Consider the following 12,404-nt stretch of genomic DNA (forward strand, 5'->3'; position numbering starts at 1 on the left):
AAAAAAAAAAAAAAAAAAAAAAAGAGAGGCCCTAGGATTGAGAGTCGGTGGTCTGGGACAGGAGATGCCGCTCTGGCCTCAGCCCAAGCCCCTGACCTGGCCTTGGGGCCGTGGGCAGGGGCCAGTCCTGCCTGATCACATTCACAGCATCATGTTCCGATGTGGAAGTTTTCGTCAGAGAGTGCCCTGGGCTTCGTTCGGACCACCTGACTCCTAGGATGTCCCCCAGACCAAGGACACTGGACCCCCGGAGGCGGAACCCAGGCAGCAGGTTGTGCCCCCGCTCACCCAGGTGCTTCCAGTGACCTAGAACCGCACCGAACTGGAGGCAGCTGCTGACAGGGAACTGTGACCTCAGCCTAGAAATAGAGTCTGCCCTTTTGAATTTAGTGTCCTGATTTCATTCACGTTCCCCATCTGTTGTCTCTCGTTGTGACAGGAGTCCTAGTGAGTCAATGACTGTCCTCCAGAGAGCAGGACCGTGACTGTGAGAGGGGAAAGTCCTGACTCCTTCATTCCCACAGCACCACCTCGTCTCACCTGCTCAACCCACCCAACATTCTCACCTTCTGGCTGGCACCTCCCCCTCCAGACGCCCTTAACTGGAGGAGTCCCGGGCTCTGCCTCGGCCCTAGCAGTCTTCCCTCCCTCTCTCCCTTGATGGCTTTCATTCTCACAGTGTTCACATCCATCCGTTGTCACTCCCTGACACGTACCTGCAGAGCCACGTAGTCACCTCCTGGAGAAGGTCTAGAGCCCCCTCCCACCCGTCCACTCACTGTGTGGCACAGCTGCATGTCCTGCCTCGTAAACAGGCTGTGGGGGTCTCTGCCCAGCCCACCAAACTGGGCGCATAGACACCTAGGGCTGGCCCAGCTGTGGCACCTGACCAGCTCTGGGAGGCCTGAGAGGAGCAGTGGGCAGGAAAGACTTCTCCAGGAGGAGAAGGAGGTGCTGACGTCGATTTCAGAGGCCAAGAAGGTGCCAGACCTTGATGGGTGAAAGACAGGGTGGTGTACAGGGCGTTGCAGAAGCTCCATTTGGTTAGAGCGAGGAGTCGGAGCGCAGGAGTAGGTTGGAGAGGGAGAGGTGATCTGGTCGTGGGCTGCCTCCACGCCCCACCGGGATTTGCACTTTGAAGGTAGATAGTTGAGAGCGCATGAGGGGTTCCGTGAGGAGATGAGGCTTTGTGTGTGGTTGTGACCAGGTAGAGGGCGGGCTGAAGGCCTCCTGGTGGGCATTTACGAGAGCCACAGCCTGGTGCTTCTGTGGTGGTCCACACTCTGGTCATCTCCAGCTGACCCCCAAGGCTCCTGGACCCCAGCTGGAAAACACAGCCGGTCCCATCCCACTGTAACTGGTGGTCAGTTGGTTGACAGCAGGGGTTCTCCAGCCGTTTCTAAGCCTCAGTTCAGTACGTGCCTTGGGACTTGCGCTGGCCTGTATCCGATGTCAGCTGTCTCCAGTGAAACACGTGTTCTGCCTCATGTTTATAGAAAAATCCAAACTTCTTGTCTTTGCTGTTGAAACATCTTCACTTCAGCACCTGGCTCACCTGGTTTCATAGCTTCTCCCTCAGCCTCCTTCCCGTCTGGTCTCGGGGCCTTCCGACTTTCCCTGACTCCCCTGTGGAAACAAGCCCTAGAGTGTCCACTCCATATCCTCACTCTTGCAGCCTCCTCCGCTGGAAATGACCTTTCATATCAAAGTCAATTCTCTTCCATTTCTCTTCCACTTGGAGTCAATCCAAGTGGAGTGGCTGAGAGTAGGACTTCTAAAGCCCAACCTCCTGCTTATTGGTTTGCATAATTTCCTTAACCTCTTTATGCTTCAGTTTTCTCTTTTCTAATAATGGAGAAATAATAGTACCCGTCTCATAGAGTGGTGGTGGAAATCACAGCACTCCTAGAATAGTGCTTAACACATAGGGAGCCATTGATGAATGTCAGCTCTTGAGTAATTATTGTTTTTCCCTATAACACCTCTTTTACTTTGATTTATCCTGCAATTATTAGCCTGATGCATATTTTATGTAAATATGCCTGGCTTCCCCACTATATTAAACTGACTGGAAGAACTCTGACTAGTGCACACAAATAGCTTCTCTGGGTGTGTTTGGAGCGATACTTTGGATATCATAAACGTCAGCCCATTTTTATTAAAATAATTTGATCTGGGGCTGGGGCTCTAGCTCAGTGGTAGAGCACTGCCTGGCCTGCAGGAGGCCCTGGGTTCGATCCCCAGCACCCCAAGACAAAAATGCGTTGATCTGGGCTTCCTAACAAGATGTAACAGCTGGAGGTGACAAGAAAGTCAGACAGGACCAGGAAGTCAAACAGGTGTCCCTGAGGGCACTGCGTACTCATTGGAGGGGCACCCTGGAGGGCCACTTCTTATTCTTTGGAGGGGCACCCTGGAGGCTGCCTGACTTCTGATGTCATTCCTTCTCTAATGACTTGGTCCCATGACCTGGCTCAGGTGAGGAAGGGAGGAAGTCGGGACACCTGCTTTTGCAGTCGTAGCCCAGTTGGAAGGTGATGGAGTCCCTTTAGGAACAATCCTGGAGTTATCCAGCCTCCACCAGGAAAGACAGAGGTCACTGGTCAGCCTCAGCCTCCTCGTCCCCCACCCCACCCCAGTGGCACCTTTTGCTTCAAGGTATTGCTGTGACGCGTGTTTTTCAGAAATCAGACGCCGGGGCTCCAAGGACCCCCTGGTGAAGGCTCTCCAGCTGCTGGACAGCCCCGGGGAGCCCGGCGAGACCTGTGCCAAGTCCGAGCCGCTGGCCAAGAGGCGCAGCTCCAAGGACCTCCCGGGGAGGCCGCCGCAGCTCTACGACACCCCCTACGAGCCCCCTGAGGGCCCGCGCGCAGAGGGGAGGGCGCGGCCCGGGGACAGCCGGCTGCCCGAGGACGACGAGAGGCCGGCGGCCGAGTACGAGCAGCCCTGGGAGTGGAAGAGGGAGCAGATCGTGCGCGCCCTGTCGGGTGAGGGCAGCGGGCCTCGACTCCCTGAAACGCATTTTCTTTTTTAAAATTGATACATCGTTGTGCAAAATTATTGAGTAAACTTATTGCTGTTTCAATTACATGTATGCATTGCAGCAAATGGTCAAGTCAGGGAAATTAACATGCCCACCACTTGGACCAGCTATCACCTCCCGAGTGCGCACTCGGTGCGATCTAAAACACCCCTCTGTGATCTCAGCGGCGGGAGGATGAGGCAGGAGGATCGCAAGCTCAAAGCCAGCCTCAGCAACATAGGAGGCCCTAAGCAATCCTGTCTCAAAGAATTAAAAGGGCTGGGGATGTGGCTCAGTGGCCAAAGCACCCCTAGGCTCAATCCCCAATACCAAAATACTACTACTACTAATAATAATAATAAAAACACCTCCGAAGTCCGGGGTAGAACAGTGGTTAGGAGAGTCTGGGGAGGGGATGGACAAGGAGGAGTAGGGAGAGAGATTGGTCAGTGGGACAGAGTCACAGATAGGAGTGTTGTGTTGTGATGATTCAGCTCACAGCAGGGTGAGGATACTAATAATCACATGTATTTCAAAATACCTAAAAGGTTTTTTTAAAAAATTTCCCTAGTTACAGATGGACAAAATATCTTTATTTATTTATTTATTGTGTGGCGCTGAGGACCGAACCCAGGGCCTCACGCATGCAAGGCAAGGCACTCTACCACTGAGCCACAACCCCAGTCCAAGAGAGGGTTTTTAATGTTACACTCTGCCTTGTCTTGTTCTTTTGTCTGTTCTTCCTTTCGCTGTCTCCCTCCCTCTCTCCTCTCCTCTCTTCCCTTCTCTCTGTCTCTTCTCTCCTGGACATTGAACCTCCATGGGCACCCCACTGCTGAGCTACATCCCCAGACCTTTTTATTTTTCAAGACAGGGTCTGGTAAGTTGCCCAAATGGCCTCGGGTTTGGTCCTCCTGCCTTAGCCTCGGGCGTGCCTGGGATTACAGGCAGGTGCTGTCATGCCCGGCTCTATTTTCTCCACGTTCCCTACTGCAAGTTTCTTTTTTCCAAGGAATTTGAGATAGGGATCTAAGAATCCGGCTCTAGTGGAAAGCCCAGGACTGAAGTTGTGCCCTTAATGTTGCATTTTCCCCCCTCAGTACCTTTCTTTTCTTTCCTCTGTGTGCAGCTGCTTTGGAAGTGCTTATTACAACAGTCAGGAAATCGTATCTGACCGCCGTCTGTTTATTTCTCCCACTGAAACTGTCAAATTGGGAGCAGGTCCTTCACTCTCCCATGGTGCTGTTCTTAAGCCTGTTGAATCCTTCGTTATAGTGGAACGTGAGGGTGCTCCCTTGTAATCCCAGCCACACGCGAGGCTGCGATGAGGAGGAGCAAAGTCTGAAGCCAGCTTGGGCAACTTAGGCCCTGTCTCAAAATAAGATAGTAAGAAAGCAGCCGAGGGCGTGGCACAGGGGTAGAGCCTTTTCCCAGCATGTGTGAAGACCAGAGCTCAGTCCCCAGCACTGCCCCAACAGTAAACGCCAATGGAAAAGTGAATAGAGAGCATATTTGATAGCAAACATTTAAGTCGATTTCGGTGTGATTTTGACCTTGTTTTCAGCAGATCTGCAGGGGTACCTGCTGTCTCTCAGCCCTCAGCTGGGCCCTCCCACAGCTCGCTGTCTTCTCTCCAGTCTCCCTGACACAGCATCTTCAACATATTGTTGGTGGTGTTGTTTCTGGGTTGACTTTTTTTTTTTTTTTAAGAGAGAGAGAGAATTTATTAATATTTATTTTTCAGTTTTCGGTGGACACAACATCTTTATTTTTATGTGGTGCTGAGGATCGAACCTAGCGCCCCGTGCATGCCAGGCGAGCGCGCTACCGCTTGAGCCACATGCCCAGCCCTGGGTTGACTTTTGTTCGTATTTTATTATTAAAACTGTGTTTTGGTACCGGGGACTGAACCCAGTGTGTTAACCACTGAGCCACGTCCCCAGCCCCTTATTCATCTATGTATTCATTTTAATTCTGAGACAGGGTCTCACTAGGTTGCCGGCCGAGGCTGGCCTCCAGCAGGCAGTGCTGCGTCACTGGGATCACGGGTGTGCACCGCTGTTCCTGGCTTGCTCATCTGTGTTCACGGAGTGCTACACACTCTTACAAGCAATGTGCATATAACTGTGTTTATTCTTTCTTTTTCTGGGGGGTGGTCCTGGGGATTGAACCCATGGGTGCCTCATTCATCCCCATCCCTTTTTATTTTGAGACAAGGTCTTGCTGAGTTGCTTAGGGCCTTGCCTTGAACTTGTGATCTCCTGTCTCAGTTGCCCGAGTCCCTGGGGTCATAGGCACGCACCACCCGACCTGGTTAGCCTTTTCTTTTCCTGAAAATACTGAAACTTGGAGTTCTTTAAAAGTCCATGCTGAAGCCTGTTGGCTTCCTCTCATACTCTGAAGTTCTTGGATGCTGATCAGTATCTTAAAGAAGAGTGGCTGTCTGTCTGCAGGATGCTGGCAGCCATCAGATAGCAAAGGCAGCGGGGCTCAGCTCTCCAGGTCGTTTTGCAGCATGTTAGAGTCCGTGTTAAAGAGAAAAAGCTTCTTCCCCAGCTAAGGCGGGCGGGGGGCGGGGGGGGGCGGTATTTTTCCTTTGAAGTCTGCCTGCCACCTCTGCTGTCTCGGATGTTAAATGGAGTCTTCCTTCCAGTCCAGTTTGAGGGATGTGAGCGACCTTCCGTCAAGGAGGAGGCCGTGAGGCAGCACCACCGGCAAAAGAGCTGGACCCAGAAAATCTTGAAGCCAGCCCTGTCTGACCACAGCGAGGGGGAAAAGGTGGACCCAGGCCTGCCCCTGGAGAAGCAGCCGTGAGTGTCCTTCCCTGACCCCGAGATAAGCAAGGCCGCGGGTACCGACACCTGGTTCTTTGTTGGTGAACACCTGTCTGAGGGGGGCCTGTTCTTGAAACCCATCTTTGGAGCTCGGTGCATTGTGCGGAATGGACAGTGCATGTATCCCCAGCACCTTGTTTTACAGTGCATTCTCCTTACACGGGGAGAACTTCTGGATGACACTAGCCCTGTTGACCCTCCCTGACAGGATTGGTGGGACCCTCAAGTCTGCCTTCTGTCTCTCCTGAGAGAGAGCCCTTCCGTCTTCTGTGTCCCTCTTTTCAGTTGGTATCATGGTGCCATCACCCGGGCGGAGGCTGAGAGTCGACTACAGCCCTGCAAAGAAGCTGGGTACCTGGTTCGCAACAGTGAATCAGGGAACAGCAGGTACTCCATTGCACTGAAGTAAGTATTTCAGCTTCATGGGCCTCCCTGCCTCAGGGGAGGGTACACCTACCACGGGTAGATCACCAACCCAAGATATGTAGCTTAGCGGGGCACAGTGGTGTGTGCCTGAATCCCAGCAAGTGGTGAGGCTGAGGCAGGAGGATTGCAAGTTCAAGACCGGCCTCAACAACCTTCGTGAGAACCTCAGCAACTTAGCAAGACCATCTCAAAAAAAAAAAAAAAGAGACTGGGAATATAACTCAGTGGTTAAAAAAAAATCCCTGAGTTTAATCCCTAGGGCTAATATATATATAATGCATATGTATTTGTATGTTATATATAATATATATTTATACATGTATAATTTGAAGGTGGTTCACAGGAATGTATCTAGAGAAAATAATATGCATTTAATTAAACTGAAAGTCAAACACAATCTGAATGCAGAATTGGTGTTGGGTAAAGGCTCCAATATCTATTAGGATATTGAGGGTCCTATTTCATGATCTTTGTACCTGAGTCAATTTTTACCCTTCAATTGCCTCATCTGGAATAGGACCTCTCTCAGTAGAGAAATAATTCCTGGTAAAAAGAAAAATCTCTAGCGGGATAGTTCAGTCACTCTTTCATTCCCAACAATTAGGGACTTTCATAAATTGGATCCCTCGATTGTCAAAATGCCAGCTGCAGTTTTGATACCAGTCTCCTCTGGTGAATTAGGAAACGCTGACTTGCCTATTACACCCTCTGTCTAATTGTGCTCAGAAAATTCACTTTGCCTGGTAGGCCTGCTGGAGGGTATCATGGAAATTCTCGTTGCACGGTGAGTTCAGCGGCGCTATATTGGAGGATCATTGTCAAGAGCCCTAACAGCATTTCCTTCCTGAGGAAGCTGAGCCCCTGCAGCTGAAACAATCAGACTGCAGGGGCAGCGAGGGGGAGGGGCCGCGGGCAGCCCGGCTCAGAAAATGGGATAGGCCACCCCCAGATACACAATACCAGGAATAGCTCCGCTCGGTTCCTGAAATCGGTGCTTTGAGCCTTCAGTGTCAGCTGTCACTGCATAGAACCAGGAATGGTCTTTCCACATCGGTGGGGGGGCATGGAAATAGTTTTCATCCTTGTTATCATTATTATTAATGTGTTCTTTGGGGGAAGGAAGAAAGAAGAGGCCTGCCGTGAGTTCTGTTAGCGGCAGAGAGGACGGTGAGCTGCAACTTTGCACTTCAGCCCATTGGGGCTTGCACTTAAGCTCTAGTTCTGCAAGTTGGGGCCTTTTTTTTTTTTTTTTTTTTTTTGGTCCAGTGTCCAGTGACTTGAGTGTAAGAAGGATGAACAACCCAAGGATGACGTGCCCTTAGGCTGCAGTACTTCCCCAGAGCTTCCCCCGAGTGTCTAAGGCATTTCTGTTGGTGTAGAGCAGTTCCAGGAGTGGGAAGAGGACTCTTCGGGGATTGTTGGCTGTGGGGAGAGATTCTCTGCTCACTTGTTCATGTCTCCTCCTTGATTTTTGTTTTTCTCCAGGACGAGTCAAGGATGTGTCCACATCATAGTGGCTCAGACCAAAGACAACAAGTACACACTGGACCAGACGAGCGCTGTGTTCGACAGCATCCCTGAGGTGGTGCACTATTACTCCAATGAGAAGCTGCCTTTCAAGGGAGCAGAGCACATGACCCTGCTCTACCCTGTGCACAGCAAGCTTCACTAAGTTTCAGCTAACACGAGCCCAGGAGGCCACCAGCGCCTAAGAGCATCTCAGTGGACAAGGCTGGACTGCTCCCCATACCTAGTGCAGAGTGGGACTCACCCCTAAAAGTCAGAAAGTCTGCGATCTTGAGTCCATTGCTAAGTAGCTGTACAATAAGGAACCATCCTTCACCTGTCGCCTCCTCCTCTGAAGTAGGAGGTTCTGTTTGGGGGGTGACCCTCAGGAAAGGTAAGTCTAGAGTTCAGGGGCGCAGAAGGTCTCCAGCAATGTGCGAGTTGTTCCCTGGGATACCAGATCTCTGAACACACCAATAGCGCACACCCCACTCGGCCTTCACCTGGGATCACGTGGACTGGAAGAGCATTTAGTGTCGCACCCCTTAGCAGGGGACTTGGATGGACAGTGGGAAATGTGAATAATGGGCAAGAAGTTGTCTTTCTCCCTCCAGTGTCCTGAATCAGCTCTGTGTTCCTGCAGATCACCACGCTAAGGTGCGGCAAAAGGATCATTTTGTTGGTCAGCTTTTCTAAGAAAAATTGGTCTTTTCTCATTTTCTGTGGACCTTCTTTTAAATAATTTTCCAGGAACCCAATAATATAAGCATAAATGGGCAAGAAGACGCCCCAGATCTAGGAATCACCAGTAAAATTAAGCCTTGGCATTATTATCATAATTCTGGATCGCAGAGTAAAATATACCACAAAGATTTCCTTTTGGATTTTTAAAAACTCACAAAGCTCAACAGCCATTTCCTATTGGATGATTATGTAAAACTTCAGATATCTTTTGTTTTGTCTTTGTGCATTTTAGTTCCCATGGAATCATCTTTAAGTTTGTCTCTAAAATTAGAATTGCTTCATATTTTTAGTAAATTTTTTTTCAAAAACAATTTTGAGATCTGATTGTATGAACTGGGTCACTAGAGTCTGCAAAGATTCTCTTTCTGTACAAAGCAAGCCTGTCCACGCTGGATAAAAGTATTTTAAAGCCAGGTGCTGTGGTGCACACCTGTGATCCCGGTGACCGGGCAGGCTGAGGCAGGAGGATCAGAAGTTCAGGGCCAGCTTCTGCAAATTAGCAAGGCCCTAAGCAACTTAGTGAGACCCTGTCTAAAAATAAAAAATAAGAAGGGCTGGGAATGTAGCTCAGTGGTGAAGCACTCTAGGTTCAATTCCCAGTACAAAATAAATAAATAAAATAAATGTAAAGACTCAAATCAGGTGTGGAGGTACACATTTCTAATCCCAGCTACTAGGGAAGTTGAGGCAGAAGGATCACAAGTTAGAGGCCAACCTCAGCAGCTTAGTGAGATTCTGTCTTAAAAATAAAAAGGACCAGAAATAATGTAGCTCAGTGATAGAGTGTTCACCCAGCATGCACAAGGCCCTGGATTCGATTCCTAGCACTACACCAAAAAACAACACCACCAACACCAAAAAAAAAAAAAAAACTTTGAGATCGTCCCTAACTACTATTCCTTAATACATTAAATTAATAGTCATAGTATTGTTATCTTTATGATTTACCATGAATTTATATTGCCTATTTATTGATGATGACAACTCTCTGGTGGGTGGCTCTGGAATTAGAACTGTCTTCTGGGGTTCATAATCTGATTCTCAGAGCTGGTCCAGATGAGATGTGCTGACCGTCATCAACGAAAAGTTAACTTTCGTAGCTTATTTCAAATACACAAAAAACTGTTGATTTGGGTAATTTTCAGGAGAGCATAACTTTCCAGTTATTATCATCTGATTCAGAAGTCAGCACATTTTTTGCTTTTTAAGTTTTGATCTAAGTCTAAGAGTTGTGAAGGTTGTGAGATCTTCAATAATGTTTCGTTGTATAAGTCTTGATAGATTTGCTGGGGGCGGGGTACTGGGGATCAAACCCAGGGGCACTTACCACTGAACCACGTCCCCAACCCTTTTTACTTTTTGAGACAGGGTCTTACTGAGTTGCTTAGGGCCTCACTAATTTGCTAAGACTAGCCTCAACCTTGTGATCCTCCTGCCTCAGCCCCCTGAGTCACTGGGATTACAGACCTGAACCACCACGCCCGGCATTGATAGAAGTTTTTAAGTATGTATTGGTTCATGTACTATATCTTTAGTACAAGTTTTTTTTTTTTAATTTTCAGCATCCATAGTTCCAATTCCATTCAACAAATATTTATTATTTTCTATATGCACATTATTCATTGTGTTAAACTTATTTTTAGGTATACATGCTAGTGATGAAACCTTATTTTTTTTTTGCTAACCTTATTCTACAAAGGAAATACAACAATTATCTTCACTTTAATAAATGCTAAAAGCTTTATAAATTTTTTTTCTTTGTGCATTAAATGATTTTTGGCCCATACCCAGCAACTATGATGAATGTATAATGAAATAACCTTTTGAAAATAGGCCTGATGCATGAAGTATTTATTGAGCTTCCATCATATAACTAGGATTGTGCTTCCTCTACATGATTTTGCTGTGACGGTGACGCTCTTCTCTTTATATAATTAAAAGTGGAGGAGACTGGGAGTTTATATATAGTCCACTTACCTTACAACCTCACAGGAAGTTAAAATAAGCCGAAATATAGTAAATTAGTGGAAGCCTGGTGAAGCCGGTGTTAAGCTACTGTTTTCTGCTTAGGTTGTGACACAAGCTGACAAAAGCCAGGGAATTCGCAGCTGGGTGGTGGCATAGAGTGCCATATGTTCTAAAAACAATCAGACCCAGCAGGGAGACCCTAATGGCTTCCTTGTTAAGCCTCCTGAGGGGCCAGCTGATCTGAAACTCTGTGACAGGTTCTCTGAGCTCTGAATGGTTGGGCTTTTAATCAGTTTATCTCCACACAAGTATTTTTCTGCAATCTCCGTTCTTTTCATTCTCTCAGAATATTCTCTGGCAAAATATATTGTCTTTTGGCGAATTCTCCCTCAGTGCCTAGATTCCAGCATGTGTAGGGCTGTGTCAGTTCTCCCTTCTGTATCACAACTTCTTTCCAAAAATTGTTCCGCTCCAGAGTCCTGAGTAACGCACGCAGCTGGTCAGTTTCACCTCTGGGAGGGCAGAGGGCCGCCGGGTGCGTGGTGAGCACCTGTGGCCCAGCCACTCACTCGGGAGGCTGAGGCAGGAGCATTGCTTGAGCCCAGAAGTTCACACCCAGCCTGGGCAACGCAGCAAGACCCCTGCTGGGGGAAAAAGGCAGAAAGACATATCTGTTTCCTTGGATTCCACAGCCCTTTCTATCAGGATGGATTTCTTACATTTATGTAACATAAGAATAAAATAATGGAGAAGGTTCAATATGTATACAAAAGGGCAAGTATTGACATGTCTATTCTCTAAGGGGGCAGAAGTGTTTTAAGTTATTCATGGTGCTTTCATAAGAGGCATATGTAGAAAACCCTTCATTCTTCACTGTTTAAAGCCTGCTTTATTGAAATGGTGTTCATTTATTGACCTCTGCTGCAGGATAGGGAGGTGGGAAGATAATGTACAGAGAAAGCCAGATATTTGGGGGGCAGATGGGAAATAGTCCTAATTTGGAAACTGGATTATTTTACAGTGTTATTACTCTGTTATTGGCTCTTAGTATTGGGTACATCTTAACATTTAATTCAGAACAACAACTATGAGACATTCTTTAATTGCTTGTTCTACTCTATAAAAATGCCATTTTTTTTTTTTAGAAGTCAGGGTTAATGTCTTGGATTTCCATTATTCTAGGAGGAAGAAACCCACTGAGTGATATGTCTAGATTTCATTTCTCCTGTGCATGCTTTTGATATCAGCAGGATTTCGTTGATACCTGCCTCAGTGATCTCTCATCCATTGTTGTCTCTTTCTTATTTTCCATAACCAGCACTAGCGTGGCCCTGTGTTCTCTTTACAATCACTCTTTATTCTCATTTCCAATTTTTGCACTCCAGTCACTGACTTGGAGACACCTGGCCTCCTGCTATGACAGCCTCCAGGTCTGGCCTTGTGTAATGATGGTGTTTTACTGCCATCTAATGGAAAGAGATCAAACTGCAGCTGGGAGAAGAAGCTGTGCCTGTAAGGGTGGAATTTTCTAAAGGATTTCTGACACAGTCCATAAAAGAAAATAATAATAAATAATAATAATGTTTCAGTTGCCCCCCTAAAATATAACCTTTCCTGTGGCAAATGTGCTTTGAAACTTCATATAACTGTCATCACGAGGTCCCTGGATTCCAACTAGGTCGTGTAGTTTAGAATCTTCAGAATATTGTAGTGAATAAATTGGCAGCAGATCATTGAGTTAGGCATCACGTTTCAGCCATATGGTTATATCGTCAGAGGGATTTAACATTTTAAATGTCAACTGGTGCATTCTTGTAATTTTCAAAATATTTGAAGATGGTATATAATACAGGTGCCTCTCTATAGTACCTTGATAATTTATATGGTATCAGAGATATTTTTTA

The 12,404-nt window shown here is 47.3% G+C and overlaps 1 protein-coding gene across 1 annotated transcript in view; it reads left to right on the top strand.

Annotated features, from left to right (window-relative positions):
- The window catches only part of She (Src homology 2 domain containing E), a gene marked incomplete at its 5' end in the record, with an annotated part of 21,615 nt that extends 9,652 nt beyond the window's left edge, over positions 1 to 11,963 (top strand). The window contains 4 exons of the mRNA XM_015502655.2: positions 2,685 to 2,987; positions 5,676 to 5,832; positions 6,142 to 6,261; positions 7,768 to 11,963. Coding sequence (XP_015358141.1) covers positions 2,685 to 2,987; positions 5,676 to 5,832; positions 6,142 to 6,261; positions 7,768 to 7,954 — 767 coding nt within the window. The remainder of the gene's footprint in view (positions 1 to 2,684; positions 2,988 to 5,675; positions 5,833 to 6,141; positions 6,262 to 7,767) is intronic.
- Between the last annotated feature and the right edge of the window lie 441 nt (positions 11,964 to 12,404).

This window comes from Marmota marmota, unplaced genomic scaffold (assembly GCF_001458135.2).
Source record: "Marmota marmota marmota unplaced genomic scaffold, marMar, whole genome shotgun sequence".
In the NCBI taxonomy this organism is placed as follows: domain Eukaryota; kingdom Metazoa; phylum Chordata; class Mammalia; order Rodentia; family Sciuridae; genus Marmota; species Marmota marmota.